The 19,200-nt window shown below is 46.3% G+C and overlaps 1 protein-coding gene across 1 annotated transcript in view; it reads left to right on the top strand.

Moving 5' to 3' along the window:
- Window positions 1-610: 610 nt before the first annotated feature.
- LMCD1 (LIM and cysteine rich domains 1) overlaps window positions 611-19,200 on the top strand; it is a 58,829-nt gene continuing 40,239 nt past the window's right edge. The window contains exon 1 of the mRNA XM_070390692.1: window positions 611-769. Within this exon, the coding sequence (XP_070246793.1) occupies window positions 728-769 (42 nt within the window). The 5' untranslated portion in view covers window positions 611-727. The remainder of the gene's footprint in view (window positions 770-19,200) is intronic.

Genomic DNA, 19,200 nt, shown 5'->3' with positions numbered 1-19,200 from the left:
AGGAGGCTTCACACCAGAGCAAGTTATGAGAGGCAGGTTCATATTTACAAACATCACGTTAAAATACGCATCACTCGCTGGAACGCTCACCTCCTCTCTGGGGATTGGAGAATTTGCCCAGGTTGAGGGGGAAGGGAGCCAGCCATGGCCATGCGGCTGCAAGCCACCTGCCCTCCCTCGGCTGCACCCCGCCCAGGACGATCAGGCAGGAGAGGCGGGAGGGGCACCGAGCTCAGCATTTATTTTTGGACCCAGCTCACTAAAAATATCTCCGCCTTCCTGTTTGATCACTCTCCCTTTTGACCTGAATGAATCGCGGCCGGCGGCCCGCCCCTCCCTCTGCCCGTTGTCCTTTAAAGGAGAAGGGCGTGGGGACGGGCTCCTGCCGCTGGAGGGACGGGCGCGAGCCCCGGGGGCAGGCAGGGGCCGCTGCGCTGACATCAGGGCAGCCCCAGCTCGGCTGCAGCCTCCAGCCCAGCCCTGGCCGCCCCGAGGGAGGGGGAGGCCGCGCGCTGGGATTGGCTGGCCCGGTGCGAGCGCCCGCGCGGATTGGCTGGCGGGGTTTTAGAGGGAGTCCCACTCTCCAATTAAAGGGCCCGCCGCGCCCCGCGGCGCGCAGAGCTCCGCCCGGGCCCGCGAACTTGGCCATTCAGCCAGCGCTGTCCGGGCTGAGCGCCCTCGCGCCTCCGCCTGAGAAGCCGGGCGCTGAGTCTCCAGCCCAGAGAGGATGGCGAAGGTGGCCAGGGACCTCAACCCGGGAGTCCAGAAGGTGAGCCGCGACTTGTCTGTCCTTACCCAGACTTTTTCTTCTCCCCGGTTCCCTCTCCCATGCGTTCCTGGAGACTTAGCTAGAAGCAAGAAGGAAACTCATTAAATTCCAAGACTTCGCAGCAAACAAAATAGTTGGGAACACTTGTTTAAACTAATAGGCACCCCTTCAGGCATAAAAACAAACAAACAGCAGCAACAAAAAGCCCTGGTGTGAAGTGTTTGCAATGAGTCTTAGTTCTTTGGTCATGCTAATTGAAATTTAAACAAGCTGAAAACCTTCTTTTACATGGTCATCCAATGGTCTGTTGCGGGAGGGGGAGCCCCACCTCTCCCTCTCCCTCCCCCCTCTACCGATGGAGGTGAAGGTCGGAGAGCGGGGGACTGGCTTGTACTGTTTACTCACAAGGAATGCCCCCTTGCGCTGCCACCCCAGTGCTCTGTGTTTTCCACGCCCGGTTTTTCAGTTGGTGATGTTGGCAGTGGCAGCGGTTCCAGCTCACGGGAACTAATTTGTGTCCCCAAGGTCTGCACATTTCCCTTTCAAGAAGGGCTGGCCAGGAGCCCAGGAGGTCATGGGTGAATCACTGCAGGAGGGACCTGCAGCCTGGCCTGTAGCTCCAGCACCCACCAGTTCCTCACCTGAATGCAGTCCGGGGAGGGCGCAGGCTGGAGGCTTACAGGACAGGAGCTGGAAGGGAGCAGACCTCCTTGGCCAAGGGAGAAACGGAGGCCCAGGGTCAGGCAGAGTTGGCCCCAGCAGGCAGCAGGGAATAAGGAAAGACTTAACATCGAAACCCTGGCCCTGCCTCTTCTTAGCTGCACCGTATGGACAGTCTCTTTTCTGAGCCCCTCTTTCCCTGTTTCCAATGCGGGGAGGGTAGTGCCCCCCCCCCCCCCCACACACACACAGCAACAGTAACAGTGATGGTACAGTGTAGGCTAATCTCCTAAAGCTGTCTCTCCCTCCACCATCCCCTTTTTAAAAAGATCCAATCGGCTTTATTAAGGGATTTGTGAACCGGGGCAGTATCCTATGTACTAAATAGAGAGGTGCTCCAAGAAGTTCCACATCAGTTATTTTTAAACTCAGATTTCAGGGGACTTGGTCTTGCAGGGCAAAGTCCTCCTTAGACATCTGCCATTACCTGCGGGGTAGAATGAGGAGAAGAAAAATAAAGAAATGATGTCAGAATCAAAATAAAAACGCAAGCCCAGCCACTTAGAGGCGCAGCATTCACGCATCCGATTTATAGCTGTTCCTCTGCAAGGCTGACCTGCACCGACTCCCACACTGAAGCCGGCGACCCTTCTGAACATCTACACCCAGTCAGCCTTCATCCGGGCCTTTCTCTGGAATGCACCATGCACCCCTTGCACTTGCCAGACTATTTGCAGAATCGATCCCTCTCTCCTTCTGTGGAATTCTCGCCACACTTTCGACCCACTTTACAGTTGTGGGTCTGTGAAACCATTTATTCTTGTATTATTAGTTATTGTTTTATCTTCCATATGAACAACTGTAAACCTACTTTTGCCCCACCCTGCATATACTCTATATACTCTATGATGTGATCGCCACAGGAAGTCTAGTAGCCATTTGTCACTGGATAAGTTCTTATGATATTCTGGACTACATTCCCTGCCTTGTTTTTCTTCTTCTTTGCATAGGAGAGTGTGATTATCTAGGTTAGAGGTGGGACATGTTCTCCTTCTTGTCCCCTCTGGTGTCAGCTTCCTCGGCCTGCAAAGGGTTTATTTTTCATTTAGATCCAATTACAGGCTTAGAGAAGGAATGTGGTGGGTAGAGATGAAAGGGCAGATAGTCTTTACCTCTTGGGCCTGTGACAATCAGTAGGAAGATCGCCACTTTGTAGCTTAACCAATGTCTTCAACTCAAAACGTCAAGGGAAGGGGCGGGGGGGGGGGGGGGGTGGCGGGGGGAGTGGGGAGAGGAGAAGCTCTCCTTGCTGAGCGAATATAGTGTCATATCCACAGCATGCTGAAAAGCTTTCATTGCATATTTACTTTTTAAAACTGCAACAAGTGTGTGTGTGTGTGTGGGGGGGGGGGGTTATAACATTTGGCACCAGAGTGCATAATCACATGTAGGCATTTCAAAATGATTTCATAGACACTTAGAGCTTCAAGGGACCTATTTACAAAATGAGAAATAATTTTTAAATGGCATATAAGCTGTCTCTACTGCCTTACCCCCCCCCCCCCTTCTCTCCCCACCCCCGGCCAGAAGCTGGAAAGTCATAAAAAGGTCTTCAAGCTAGAACATAAAATACATAACAACTGGAGCAGTCTTAGAGGTCCTCTGACCAACCCTAGACAGACCGAGGGACTCCCCATGGGTCACAAACAGTTAGTGACAGAGCTTAGAAACAGCTCCCTACCTCCTCTCATCTGCGCCAAGTCCAGTGTTCCCATTGGATGGATGCTCTTGAGGTATTTGTTTTCCTGCTGGGGAAGAGAGGTCATGTAACACAGAATTCCCTGAGAATGACGAAATAGCCAGCTCTGCTTGGTAGCAAAGAGCCTTGAAGGCCACATGCCGTTTCTCTTGGTGGAATCAGCCAATATTGTGGGTTTGTTCTTCTGTTGTTTACTAAGTGTATTTAAGAATTTGGGGTACTGGTATTCTTGTAACCAGATCCGGGTTCAAATCCCTGCTCTACCAATTACTGGCTGTGTGCTCTTGGGCAAGCTAATTCGCTTCTGAGTCTGTGCCCTCAGTTGAAAATTGGGGAGCCAGTAGCAGCATCTACCTCCCAAGATGACTGTGATTATTAAATGAGATGATGTATATAAAGGGACTTAGCACATGAGCTCTTAAATAGAGTCAGCCATTGTTATTGTCCGTGGCGGTGGTACATCTCCATGGGTGTGTGAATGCTGAAAGGAGTCTTTGGCTGAATGAAGGACACACTTTTCTTTATAAGTGTCCAGAGCAACGAATTTTCATTTGGCCGAACCAAAGCCCATTGCTCTGCCTCGATGAGCTAGGACAAGGACCAATGATCTCATCTGCATTCTAGCCCAATAGATACATGGAACATGGAACTCTTGTCACCCTTTAGATAAGGGCACGGCGGGCCAGAGGGATCAAGCTCCTTATCTGAGGTCGCTGAGAACCTATGCTGAAGCCCATTGAGCTTTGCAAGTATACAGGCCCCTTGGCTGCCAAGGAACTTGCAGGAATTCCGAAGGGACGAAGACAAAGAGACCTAAGAGCATGCTCACTGTTGACTGAGTGTGTGCCGGTGGACTGGCTCCAAAAGGTTCTATTTTTCACCCCTCAGCCCAATGTCAGGGGAGCACTCAGCGATGGTTCTTCTGAGCGCATTGCCAGCTGGGCGTCTCCCTCCACCCTGTCCACGTCACATCCCTCTTGGCTTTCCTGTCCTTCAGCTTTCTCCTCCCCTCTGTACTCAGCCCTTCCTGCTTTCACCTCTAGTTCCTGCAACGTGCAAAACTGCTGGCACATCGCCTGGGTGAGCAGATCCAACGTAAACACGGCTCCTCGAGAATTGTCGTTGGCTCCCTCAATCTTAAAAATATAGTAAGCTGTCACTTAAAGGCCTTAATAGCCATAGCATTGGAGACATGCCCATAGGTGTATAAGCAACTTGGCCCAAAAGAGAGCCTTAGTTAGAGAGAGAGAGAGAGAGAGAGAGAGAGGAAGGAAAGAAAAGAAAAGAAAAACGAAATAAATTATCTAAGACCTTAAACAATGCCCCAAAACAGATGCTGAAGCCTTTACTTTGTAAATTGCAGATGCTTGTCATATTGTGCAGACGTGTCGTGTCTGAATATGTAGGGCTGGGGGCTGATGATGGCTTTCACCAATGCATCTGCCACCTGTGGTGAAGGGAGGCAGGGAAAGGCTCAATCACAAAGCATTTCTAGGCTTTAATCTAAGCATCTCAGCTCCAAGGCCTTCTACAAGTAGGACAGTGGAAAGGTGACTTTGCTGTTCCCCTCTGAAGGTCAGTTAATCTCTCCACATTAACTGACCAAAGGTGACAAGGGCGAAAAAGAATAGGTTGGATTCAGCAAAGGCTGGGGACCAGGAAGGAGGGACAGGCTTTCTTTTTCGCCCCTACGCTGCCACTTCCGGTGAGGATAAGGTCAGGAGCAGAGAAGTGGGGGAATAGTTCCCCCTGCAAGCCACTAGAATCAACCTCAGAAGAGGAATTTGATTTGACTTTAAAAAGGGAATCATTCTTTCCAAGTTGCTTACTCAAAATAGTGTGTGTAAAATAAAGTGAAAATCTGTCATGTTAAGTACAGACCTTGGGAGTTCTCATATCTCGAGTGTTCGTCCATCAGGGTTTAAATATTTATTATAAGAAAAGTTTTGGGGCAAGCGGTTGAGTCATTATAACAACGGTAGGCATGTATGCACTGGGTGACGTTGGACAGGCCACTTTTCCATGAAGTGGCGGACCTGGGATGAGAACCTTCTAGTACGTTGACCTTTCCTGCCTACCAGGCTGTCTCCCAAATAACAAATGATTATGGAAAAGTGGGCCTAAAACTGTTCCACTGAAAGCAGAGCTGTGGAGCGCCTTTCGGGACACCCAGAAGTAGAGACGGTTGCTTTTTAAGTGCCTCCGTCTGGAAATGCCTCCCCGCTCCCTCCCCCCAGCCCCCGCTTTCACTTGGCTGCAGCTGCCATGATCTCGCCAGATGCAGGGCCACCAGGCACTTCCACAGGAGCCGCTCAAGTTCATGCCATTTCTTTAACTTCACGTGGAACCTTGGGGTGTCCCAAACCCATCTCAGAGCTTCTCATCTATCAATGGCACAGATCTACAAAAGCTCAAGAAATGTTTTCTATGAAGCTTGTATAGAAAGAGTTAAACAAGGAGTTGGGGCTCATATATGCCCATGTGAGACTCTTTTGGTGCCTGAAACTTATATTTGGTATCTAAGTCCAGATATCTGACGTGGAAATTCAACTGTTTTCACAAAAACAGAAACAATAATGCAACTGCAAAGCCCTATAAAACTCATTGTCTGCTCTTTCATATGAGAAGCAAACCCTTTTACATTTGTGGTCTTACTTTCACCATTGATTTGGCTCTTGTCCCTTCAGGACTCTGCGGGAAGACTGATTCGTCTGTTCTCTTTCAGGGCAGACAAGTTTGAGGGAAGGCAAAAGAGAGGAAGGAAAGACATTTCTTAAAGGCCCACGGGTGGTTGACATTTCTCACATCTCATTCCATTTAGCCTTAAGGACTGCCATGCGAAACTATCAATGACCTTTTTAAACATGAGTAAATTAAGACTAAGGGTTTGAATCATTTGCCTAAGATCAGAAGATGGCAGGTTAAGAACACAAACCCATTCTTCTCTGATTCTAAAACTTAAGCTCTTTCCACTCCAAGAAGAAATGAGAAGGCTTTCATCAGAAGCAGAGGTCTGGTGGAGAGGGACTATGATCATTGCCATGAGCTTCACAGAGATCAAGGCCTTCCTACACAGTGATAGTCTGATCCAGGAACCACCCAGCATTTGCCAATGTCACTACGCATCTGTACCTCTCTGATATCGCTAGGTCACCACCAGGTGTCTACTACCACCCACACCAAGTCAAAGCCATTTCCCAAGCATAGAGCAAGGGCTTCTAGATTTCTCCTGGTTCCTGGTTTTCCAGAAGCCTTGTAGAATTCTCTAGTGAGGAGTTGTAGGCTGGCAGGGAGACAATCTAAGGCATCATATAATGTTACCCTGAAATAACTAAAGAAGCAGTAACACTTGACAAAAAGAAGAAAAGAAAAAAAAACTCCCAGAGATCCCAGGCCCAGAGCTTCCAGGAAACTCTAGCCTAGGGATAAGCTTGTGTATCCATGCCTGGTCAGGCTGACTCATGTTCTACCCCTAGCACGTGAATCAGGACCAAGCAAAACATGGTGCAAGCCCCCACCAGGACGTGCTTTAAAAGGGAATACAATTGCTGAGGGGGAAGGAACCAAAGGCTCCATTTGGCAACTCACTCTCGAAGGACAAAGCAACACCAGGGTCCAGCCCATGGTTGCTGTTTCAAAGCCACATGATTTCTTTATGGATTGTTTTTCTTTTCTTCCTCCTGTTTTAAAATACTGGCTTCTCTGTGAAATCAGTCTTTGGAGAACATGCAAATGAATCACTATATAAAAGAGCTGAGCCAAATCTAATGATCTGCTTGGTCAGTCCCTTAATGTTGGAGATGGGACATGGGGGAGAGAGCTGGTGTAGCCAAAATTTACATGTGACGTGACTGAGAGGTGCATTGACTCACAGCATCTTTGATGAATAAAGGAGAAAAGGGTGTCTTCTATGTTCCTTCACTTCCATGCTCAGAATACTGTGATTTCAACTTCATCCTCAGAAGGTCAAGTGAACGTTTTGGCTATGAACTTAGCTTTGGCCACAAGGTTTAGAGGCCATTTAGAGGAGTGGTCAATCACATGACCTTTGCAAGCATAACATCTAGATGTGATTCATGTTCTGCCATTTGCTAGGTCTGCAACCTTTGCCAAGTCGCTTTTCTTTCTGGACCTCTGGTTCCTCATTGGAGAGAGAAGAGTTAGTAGTAGGTCTGCCTTTAAACAATAGTTAATGAGATAAAGCAGGTAAAGTGCCTAGATGCATAGTAAGTGCTCAAAATATATCCCTCCTGCTGTTGTCGGCATCCCCATCATTAGCACAGTGCAGGAATCCCAGAGGTAGTTAAGTGCTGGAACGTGGAAGAGCAAGTCCAGCTTACCTACGTCACACGTGGCTTCTACGCTATCAGATTGCAGGACCTTCTCTTTGTAGCTAAACTTAGACCTCGCCATAAATATACTCAGGCCTCATCATATGCAAAACCATGACAATGACAACCATTTGCCCTGCGGGTCTGGTTGCTACGCTTCCAAAAAAGCAGCGGTCCCCAGAGAGGCACCCAGTCATTGGCCTCGGATGTGCGATCTTACACGGGCACTGCATACCCTCACCAAGCCTTGGATGTCTTACTTGTAAGTCAGGGTAGTAGCCACTCGTTTCTTCATTTAGAAAATATGTTTTCAGTGCTTACTATGTGTCAGGTGCTGTGCTGAGTGCTGAATACAAGACAATGACTGAGAAAGTCTTGTTCTCAGCCATGTAAACTTGAGCCTGATGAAATTCATTTCTCAAAGATGGGAGAAAGGCCAAATCATGCCAGTGTTCTATGATTCTTTATGTCCCTCGACCTCCGCCACCACACACACACACACACACACACACACACACCTTTTTCTCCTCTTTTGATACCCACTCTCAGATTTCCCAGCACTACACACATCTGAGCCACATCCCAACCCTGATCATCTTAACAGGGTAACAGTGGAAGTGAGCATAATTCTTCTCCCAGTTGTTGCACCCTAAACAGAGCATTGAGTGGAGAGAAGTCTGAGGCAAGGGCAACTGACTACCACTGGCAGCTCTTAGGTACCACTGGTCACCAGTGGCCACTTCCGCCTCCTTCCTGACCTGTGATGGTAGACAAGTTGTCTGTGCTCCATCTATGTCTTCAGAGGCTCTGTCCTTCGTGGTGTTGATGTCAGGGGCACCAAAGGGCAGGAGCATAGGGAAAAGGCTCTTGGCTGACTAATACCCCGTAATAAACCTGCCTTAAGAAGACAGCATCTATTTGGGCTGCATGACTAAATGGCATTTCCAGGTCTGATGCTGAGGCTGAGCACTGAGGTGACTGACCTGGTTCATCAGCTGGCTGGAAGGGGTGGAGGGAAAGTGACAGCCCTGCCCTCATCCTAGAGCAGAGCCAGCCACCTGCCTGCCACCGCCTGTGCTCCCCACCCCAGCCCTGGCCCTGTGGTCTTCAGTGTCCTTGTTCAGATGGTCTGGCCCTAATATGGGGAGGGGTCAGCACTTGGGGCTTCTTATTTTTAGATGAAATCAGGGAGAGAGATTTTTTTAATCTTGTTAATGGATAGAGGTGACGTTAAAAAAGGGATCTGTGGCTAGAATTGAGGGTGCCCAGAATGTAAATGCATCTTTACATCCCCAACATGAAACTGAAATTTAGCAATTTCTTTAATAATGAATGAAGACAAAGCCCTGGCAGACAAAGCCCTGGTGTCTTCTTTTTCTAAAAAAAAAATCAAATAAAGCTATTGTACATGACATTTACATTAGAAAAAGATAGCTAGATGCAGGCCCTGTGTCCTTGACACCAATGGAAATCTGGTATTTTCATAGCCTATTCCAGCAGTGGAAGATGCCCAAAGGACCACTTCTACTGGTCTCATGCTGAAATAGTAGTAATTACATCAGCTGCTAATTAATTTAATAAAGGCACAAATGTTACTACCTTTGTTTTTATAAATGTTTGTAATCCTACATACTTTATTATATACATTTAACACATTGTTCTGGGAAGGAATGCTTTCATGTCAGTCAAAAGAACCCAGCTATATTAAGACCTCCATTGAAATAAAGCCATATATATATATATATATATATATATATATATAGATATATATAGATATACACACACACACACACACACACACACACACTAGAGGCCTGGCGCACAAAAATTTGTGCACTCAGGGGGGTCCCTCAGCCCAGCCTGTGCCCTCTCGCAGTCTGGGACCCCTCAGGGGATGACCACCTGCTGGCTTAGGCCCGCTCCCTGGGGGGATCGGGCCTAAGCTGGCAGTCAGACATCCCTCTGGCACCCCGGGAGCCCTCGGGGGATGTCCACTTGCCAGCAGGGAGCAGGCCTAAGCTGCAGTCGGACATCCTTAGTGCTGCTGAGGAGGCAGGAGAGGCTCCCACCACCACCGCTGTACTGGCAGCCATCAGCCTGGCTTGTGGCTGAGCAGAGCTCCCCCTGTGGGAGAGCACTGACCACCAGGGGGTAGCTCCTGCATTGAGCATCTGCCCCCTGGTGGTCAGTGTGTCATAGTGACCAGTCATTCCCAGTCGTTCTGCTGTTAGGGTCAATTATATAGGAGTGCCTGGCCAGCCTCAGTGAGGGGCTGATGGCTGTTTGCAGGCTGGCCACAGCCCCTTCAGTGTGGGGGTCCCCCCTGGGGTGCCTGGTCAGCTTGGGTGAGGAGCTGATGGCTGTTTGCAGGCTGGCCACAGCCCCTTCAGGGTGGGGGGTCCTGCTGGGGTGCCTGGCCAGTCTGGGTGAGGGGCTGAGGGCCGTTTTCAGGCTGGCTAAGCCCCCCAGTGGGGACCCTCACCCCATGAGGGTTTGGCCAGCCTGGGTGAGGGGCTGATGGCTGTTTGCAGGCTGGCCACAACCCCCAGCCACCCAAGCTCCCAGTGGAGGCTGGCTGGAAGCAGGTATCTGGGATTTATTTGTCTTCTATAATTGAAACTTTGTTGCCATGAGCGGAGGCCTCAGCCAGCTCAGGGCTGGCAGGAAGCTTGGCTTCCTCCATCGCCCAGGCAACCAAGCCTCCGGCTTGCTCCAGCTCCGTGGCTGCCGGCCGCCATCTTGGTTGGGTTAATTTGCATATAGTCGCTCTGATTGGCTGGTGGGGCATGGCTTAGGGCATAGCAAAGGTATGGTCAATTAGCATCTCTGTCTTTTATTAGTGTAGATATATATATACACACACACACATGTACAACTATAGTGGATTGAGATCTGAGGTACTTGGCATAGAAAAACTGGGTTTCAATCCCAGTTTTGCCACATGTTTCCTATTACCTTGGACAAGTCATATTAGCTCTGAGCCTCAGTTTCTTCATCAATAAAATGGGCCTAAAAGTTTTCCTCACACCAATTATCTATTTAGATCTTAACACAAAACTTGGCAAATAATGAATGTGTATAAGTTAAACATGAGTTATCACCCTAGTTGGTTTGGCTCAGTGGCTAGAGCGTCAGCCTGTGGACTGAAAGGTCCCAGGTTCGATTCTGGTCAAGGGCACATGCCTGGGTTGCGGGCTCGATCCCCAGTAGGGGGCATGCAAGAGGCAGCCAGTCAGTGATTCTCTCTCATCATTGATGTTTCCATCTTTCTCTCCCTCTCCCTTCCTCCCTGAAATCAATAAAAATGTATTTAAAAAATAAATAAATAAACATGAGTTTTCACTATTAAAAGAACTAATGAGTGAAGTGGTAAAGAGAATAAAAACATTGTTTTGATTTATTTTATTTTATTTATTGATTTTAGGGAGAGAAAGAAGAAGGGAGGGAGAAGTGGGAAGAGAGAGAAAGAGAGAGAGAGAGAGAGAGAGAGAGAGAGAGAGAGACATCAATTTATTGTTCCACTTATTTATGCATTCCTTGCTTGATTCTTGTATCAGTATGTGCCCTGACTGGAGATCAAACCTGCAACCTTGGAGTATGGGGACAATGCCATAACCAAGTGAGCTACCTCGCCAGGGCCAAAATATTATTCTGATGAAATTTATTACCTACCTCTGATTTTGCAAACTTTAAAAATTTACTTTGTGCAAGCACATATGCCATGATTATGTGCCCAGGGACTGAGCTGGGAAGTGGAGAAGTAAAAGGAAAGGAATCCCAGGAAAGGAACAGCCAGTTCAGCCATCCAAGATTATACCGGTATCTAAAGGCCTTGATCAGAGATACAAACATGGGCCTCAGAGATCAGAAGAGGAGGTACTCAACTTACCTGGCGCTGTCAGGGAAAGCTTACCCAAAGGCGACATGTGAGCCAAGTGCTGAAAGACAAGGATGGATGAGCTATTAGGATCGGGTCACAGTCTAGTTTTATGCCTTCCAAGTCTGACACCCAATGTTTTCCATCCTATTTAACTTCTAACTTGAGGGATATCATCCATCTTACACTGTGGAGAATGCATTCCCCTGTATCCATCCATGATGCACATCTATGATTTTCCATCTGAGAACTTGCTGCTCTTGCCTCTCAACCAAAACCCTTTGGGGTGGTGGGATGGCAGGGCCTGCCAAGCTAGCCTGCAGGACATTTCTTATGGCAGCGGCTGGAGGCTCTCCTAAGCCCAGCAGTGGAGTGCCAGCAAGCGCAGCCCAGCGAGTTTGATTTTTTGCAGGAAGATGTAGATTCATGTTATATCAGAAGATAGTCTATCCTCAGTTATCTTCTGATATAATATGAATATATGGAAAGCAAGGACAAATATATATATGGAAAGCAAGGACAAAACACACACACACACACACACACACACACACACACACACACACCAGTAGGATTCTTCGATGAACTGAGAGGAAGAAAATCAGCCTTTGAAATAGGGGCACTTGATTGACAAGATCCAGAATGCAGCAAAACCATCCCTTTTGCACTGCTCTGATTTCCCATCTCCGACGGGTCTACAATGTGGGTCCCTCCTTGTCCTGTTGTGGAGCAGATGATGCATCAAAATGAACAACACACGGCTTGGATATTAAAATGCCACTGGGGGGATTGTTCTGGATTTTTGTCAGTTGCATATGGTACATTAAACAGAGAAAAAGAGATCCCGCTAATTAACTAGAAAAGGAAATTATGGGGATCCTCCCTGTGTTTGTAAGGACCTGAAGAAGAGGCAGGTTTTGATGGACAAGCTGTGTCTCCTCGTGTCTGTCCTAACAGCCCACAGGCCCAAGCAGCCTGCAGGGAGAACGCGCTGTAAGAAGATTCACGCTAATTAGAGCATCTACTCTTACCCACTCGGCACTTTTCCTGGGACCCAGCCCAGACTGGGGCCCTCACAAGGGAAACAATCATATACCTATTTGAAGAATTCTTATACTGTATTTTTCAGCAATTAGAATTAATTTTCAACAGGTGGAGTGGGCTTTGGAGATTCTTGAGGTCAACTTCCTTGTTTAACAGATAAGGAAACAGATCTGGCAGGTTAGGTCAGAGAGCTTGTTAGTAGAAGAGCAAGGATTAGAATTTAGGGTGTCAAAGTACTTCAAGTCCAGAAAGACTTAAAAACTCTATTTTGGTCCAAGTACCCCATCTAATACCTTAAACGCGAGATGAACTGGGAAGCTAAATGCTGTAAGAATACCACTGGTGAGCATTTATTCCTCCTAAAGCGTTCTGTTTTTTCTTAATCCCTCTAATTATTAGGTAGCTCTTTTTTTATTTGAGCTAAAATATGTCTCTCCCTCTCTCCCTCCCTCCCTCCTTCTCACCATTAGTTCTCTGTTTCCTTAGTTCAAGTTGCAATGGCCAGTTCCTGTTCAGCATCACTTCTGTGTACCTCCTCCATCTGGGCAGGGTCTTCCCTCTCCTTCCTTCTTTACCCAGTGGGCAAGGCCACTCCCACACCACCAACTATCCTGTTTCTTAGGGGAGTCTTTACAGTGGAAAAATGTGCCAAGACAAGGGACTCGGACATTTTAAAACACTAAGAGAAGTACTCCAAACCCAAGTCGTAAATACTCATGAAAAATTAGCACTGTTCCACATGCCTCATTCATAAAAAGGAGGAGAGAGTAATATGAAATCAGAGAAAGGTAGGAGGAAAAGATGAAAACCTTGGTTAATAAAGAAAATATCTTTTAAAAGCTTTTTAAATTATTTGCAAAGTTGTCATAGCTTATTACTTACTATATGGAATGCTAAAACAGTAAGAGAGCAATCTAAGTTTTATGTCCTTGTGACTTTTCCATCTAAAGGAAATGCTCAATAAATAAATATGAGCATTTTAATGAGCTGGCCATTAAAATTAACTCTCATTTAAAAATACCTCTAAGAAAGTGAAAGACAATCCACAGAGAGAAAATGTTCACAATACATATATCTAACAAAGGATTGTATCCAGAATGTGTAAATAACTCCTATAAATCAATAATTTTTAAAAGTCAACCCAATTTTTTAATCCTCACCTGAGGATGCATCTTTTTATTTATTTTTAGGGAAGGGGAGAGAGAGAAAAAGAGAAATATCAATGTGAGAGAGAAATATCGATTGGTTTCCTCCCATACACACCCCAACCAGGGATTGAACGCACAACCTTTTTGGTGTATGGGATGAACGCTCCAACCAACTGAGCCACCTGGTCAGGGCAAGACAATATAATTTTTTAAAAAATAAGGGATGACTTACTGAACAAGTATGTCACAAAGAAAGATGTCTAAATTATTAATAAGTGTAGGAAAAGATACCTAACCTTATTATTCATCAGAGAAATACAAATTAAAAGGACAATAAGATAGCATTATGTACCCAGCTGAATGGTAAAATTAAATAATGACAATAGCAAGTGTTGACAAAGACGTGGAGCAACTGGCACTCATACATTGCCAGGGAGAATGTAAAATGGTACAATCACTTAGGAAAACTGGTAGCTTCCAATAAAGTTAAACGTATACCTACCCTATAACCCAGCAATTTCACTTCTAGGTTTATACCCAAGACAAAGGATCGTCACTACTGTCCACAGAAAAAGCTTGGACAAGAGTATTTGGAGCAGTTTTATTGATAATAGCCAAACAATGGAAATAATTCAAACCTCCATCAATGGAAAAATGAATAAACAAATCCTTTTATATTTATACAACAGAAAACTAATTAGTGATAAAAATATCTAATATTTGCAACAACACGGGCAATCTTAAATATGTTTGACGGAAGCGAGTCACAAAAGCCTACCTACTCTGGTCTTCCATGGATGTGATCTTCAAAACCGGGCAAAACCAACCCACAGTGATCGGAGTCAGAAGAGTGGGTGCCTTTGTAAGAGAGGCTGTTACTGACTAGCTAGGGGCATGAGGGAACTTTCTGGGGCACAGGAAGTGTGCTGTGTGTTCATCAGGACGGTCGCAGAGACTATCCGTGTAATCAAGTGAATACTTGAGATGTGTGAATTTTCACTACCTGTAAATTTTCCTTGAAATACTGTTAGAAAGTAAAAAAGAGTCCTAACTGGTTTTGCTCAGTGGATAGAGCGTTGGCCTGCGGACTGAAAGGTCCCAGGTTCAATTCCGGTCAAGGGCATGTACCTTGGCTGTGGGCACATCCCCAGTAGGACGTGTGCAGGAGGCAGCTGATTGATGTTTCTAACTCTCTATCCCTCTCCCTTCCTCTCTGTAAAAAATCAATAAAATATTTTTTTTAAAAAAAGAAAGTAAAAAAGACAATGTTTGATAAATAATTGGAAAGTGTTATGTATCCAAACAGCAGAAGGGTGTGGGGACACGGAGCTGAGGGCTGGGCTCTTGCTGCAGCCCGTGGAGCAAGCATGTGGAGCAAGCAGCTTTGTCTCAGGGACCTGCTCCTAGGGATTCTTTCCATTGTTTCCGGGGACCTTCGTTTGGAACTGAAGTTTCTGTGTGATGGGTCCCTTTTCGGCTTCACCTCTCGCTACAACATTCTGCCTCCCCACACTGATTGGCCACTCGTTCCCTGACCATATGTTTTCTTCCTCACATGCATGCTGCAAGGCCTTCTTCTCTATGGGACAAAACGCCCCCCCCTTCCCCAGTCCCCTCCTCCATGAAGCTGTCAGTCCTCCGAACTCCTGGTGTGGATTTACTCCCTTACTGAATGGACGGTTTGAATGGCCCTGGAACATGTACACTCAGCCTTGCCTGCTTAACTCCTGTACCTTAATATCCTGTTCATGCCTAAATTCTCATTTTATAAGTCCTTGACTCCGGGACCATACCTTATTCTCCTTTGTGTGCCCCCACAAAGCTTGGCATACAGTAAGGGCTCAACAATGGCACTGGATAGAAAATGAAATAGAATGAAGGATACAGGAGAGAGAAGGAAAGGTTTCAAAGGAATAAGAGCAACTCAGTTCTCCATCCTGACAGAGGGGAGGCATCCTGCAGGGATGAAAAGGGGGAGAGAGAACATGAGGCCAGAGGATACGAGACAAACGTGGACTAGAGTGGGTGAGACCATCGGCCACTTCCAGTTGCCCCACACATGGAGCTTAATCTAAAACCTGATTTGTGGACCGAGATCAGGAGTGGGGTGAGGGGAGAGGGAAGGACTTTCCTTGGTGCTGTTGTTTAGGTTTAGGAAGGATCTTGAGATGAAAAGGAAATGAACCTGAGAGGGTTGGGGAAGGCATGATTCCAAACCAGACCCTGAACTTCTAATGTCTGGTTCCAAGTTTATGATCCTCCTTCCAGTTTGTCTACAAAAGGACTGACTTCAGGATGGAGGATGAGCCAAGCCTTTGCCGTGTTTCCTTCCTTCAGACGACTAACTTGAACCTTCATCTGAACCCGAGGCCCCCTTTCTGGCTGGGAGTCTCTTGAGAACAAACGCCAATGGTTTGCCTGGTCTGGGAGGCGGTTGGCTCAGATCTCGAGACAACAGCAGCCCCGTCTCAGGAGAGTTGGCCCTCCTGAGAGGCAGGAGCCAGCGAGGCGACTGGACACTGGCTGACGTTGAGTCCAAACCACTCCTAGCTCAGGCCCATATCTCCTTTAAGTTTCTAGTCCTTGATGAATATTTATACCCAAATAGGGCCAGTGGAAAAGTTCCATCTGGGTGGATTTTAAGAGTTTTGCCTTTGCTCAGCTCCGTTGACCAAACTCAGGAAAGTGGTGGAATCTTTGCCAAGTACACGCTCTTTGAAGTGTAAGAAATTCTGAGAAGGCACTGGGCCCATCATATTTCTTCTTATCCTGAAGACTTAGAGTTGGCACTCCCTTTTTTAAAAACGCTTAATATCAACACCTCTGGGCTTTGTAATTTTAGCCAAGCCCTTGACACCGAGCTGACTGCGAATGCTCTTTTGAAACAGTGGGTGACAGTCCATGCTAAGTTTTGCTGGCGTTGAAATTGCTTTCTTAGTTGACATTTTCCCCATGTTTTAAAAATCATAATGGTTCAATTAATCACTTTACTTCTGCTCTTTACTTTGCTAGTAGAGAAACAGCCCCACATTTTCTCCTTAGTTTTGCTAATTATTCCACACTCGCCAGAACCAAAGCACCAGAAACTTCCACCACGTTCTGCCCTTGATATGAGGGGCAAAAATAGAAGGCTTGCTCTTGCACTAGGCCTAGTCGCTGCACTTATTAAGCATTTAGGCCACATGCAGGCATTGTTCTACATAGTTCTTTTCTAATGTTTCCGCCAACCTCATTTTACAGATGACTAAACGAAGAATCAGAAATAAGATTTAGGGACTAAGTAAATTGCCATGATGATATAACTAGTATGATGGATGTGAATAGTAAATGTAGGGAATCCAAACCACATCTGCACACTCTTCTCTGTGTACCTTTCCCATCTGTACCCAGCATGTTCACCCAGCAGGGTTCCAGAAGGATGGGCCGTGAGCATCCTGGTCATACAATGAATTCAGTTGGTACACAGTCATGCATTCACAAATTCAACCCCATAAGCATCTTCCTCCCTCTTCAGTTCCTCCTCCTTCAGATTATGTCAAGGAGACAGCCTCCACCTGAGGCTTAAGTGTCTCTAAGACCTCGGACACTTACCCAATTCCACGTTCAAGTATAAGTCTATGGGGGCAGGGTCCCTGCATGTCTAGTTCATTGCTCTGTCACCAGTGCCTAAAATAATGCCTTGCACATAGTAGGTCCTCAATAAACATCTGTGTGAGTAGCTTACTTTATAACACTTTCATTTTTGCCTTTCATCAGTGCTTCTTGGTGCATTGATGGAGAGTGGGCCTCAGGCTCAGAGCATTTAGAGAGCAACAGTATTAGCGAGAATTTAATAATGCTGTTTCATATTTACTGTATTTTTATGGTTACCTCCCATTTATATACATTTTAAGGATAAAGATTTCAAGAAATAAGTTTTTAAGAAGTGATTTGTTTCAAGAAGAAATTAAGTAAAGATACCACACAGATGGCATATTGAGGACAAAACTAATGAAGGAGGAACATGAGTCCCTTAAATATCTCATGTTTGGTACTCTCTACTCTCTACAGCACTGTAGGGTTTTCAGAGCATCTCATGTACATCATCACAGTTGATTCTCAGAACAACCCCATGAAGCCCATAGGGATTGCGATCCATTTTAAAGATGAGAAAACCGAGTTTCAGATGCAGAAACTGCTCGCCAGGGGCGCACAGGCAGTGAAAAAAGTAGCCAGGGCTCAGGTTCAGCTCCTCAGCTCCAAGGCCAACAGTTCTCCCTCACCTCTGCCAGCAAATCATTTGAAGGGCGGGCGTGGATAAAGGGATATTCCAGAGCAATGCGCCAAGACCAGAAATGCCATGGAAAGTCTGCAGAACTTAATGACTCTCATGGATGGGCCTGGCTTTCACAATTTCCTGGTGCTTGTATAGATTCTGTTTCATGGAAAGCCTGCGGTTGCCACGTTCTGAGTTTCTCTAAAGAAGTCTGATTTTCTCTAGTGAGGCACCTTCCAGAAAGTTCAGAAACTGGCACTCCCATCGGGGAACATCTACCTTCTGTGGTACCTCATGGAAGGGAGGACACAAACTAGAAACGGGCCCCTCGATGAGGAAAAGTCCGGTTCTGCCCAATCAGAAGAGCTTCCTTTCCAAGTCTACTTGACTCGAGCAGCTGACTGGCATTCAGACCGCAGGTCCAGGTGACTGCATGGGCAGGGATACCATCAATGTGGGAGAACCAATGGGTTTGAGGGGCAAAGAAGGTGAGTTGGCAGTTCCATTGGTCTATACTTGAAAACACCCCTGGAGATAAAGCTGAGATCTGGAGGGAAGAGTTGAAGCCATTTGAGCAGATTCATACCTAAGAGAAGAGCATATTGAGAATGAAGAGAAGACACGAGCCAGGGCTAGAACCTTGGAAGGGAAAGGGGAGCCATTGAGGGGGAAGGGTTGGCCTATAATCCTAGGATCCAGGGTGGTTCTTTTTCCTTCCAACCCCTCCTGCAGGCATCAGCCTCAGATGTGTTAGCTTTTAATGCACCAAGAAGCATTGATGAAAGGCAAAAATGAAAGTGTTATAAAGTAAGCTACTTACACAGATGTTTATTGAGGACCTACTATGTGCAAGGCATTATTTTAGGCACTGGTGACAGAGCAATGAACTAGACATGCAGGGACCCTGCCCCCATAGACTTACAGTCTAGCAGAAAAGAATGACATTAAAGAGTTACATTCACAACGAACTAATTAGAATTGTGATGGGTACAACTAAGAAATACAAGACGCAGGGTTTTCTAAGACCTTATGTTAGGGGTGTCTGAGCGAAGATTAGGAGTTTGTTAGGTGAAGGGAGTGGGAAGTGGTCCAAGCAGAGGGAACTGAATGTGGCAGGCTCAGAGGTATACAGGAATTTGGCATTATTCCCGGGGCATATGGTTAAATGAATAATTCTAAATTTACTCAAGAGATAATTTTCTGGAAAGAAACTTGGCTTCTGTAGTTCTGATTTTACATTTTAATTGTGTTAAATGAGCTTCAAAGGTGAGACCTTAAAAGTGAATCATTTGTAAAGTGAATTACCATGTACCAATGTCTGTTTCATAAAACTGGGCTTACAGAAACCTGGCCTAAA

This window comes from Myotis yumanensis, unplaced genomic scaffold, assembly GCF_028538775.1.
Source record: "Myotis yumanensis isolate MYYU_CA2020_CCGP unplaced genomic scaffold, mMyoYum1.0.hap1 SCAF_14, whole genome shotgun sequence".
In the NCBI taxonomy this organism is placed as follows: Eukaryota; Metazoa; Chordata; class Mammalia; order Chiroptera; family Vespertilionidae; genus Myotis; species Myotis yumanensis.
This window is presented reverse-complemented; position numbering and strand designations above follow the sequence as displayed.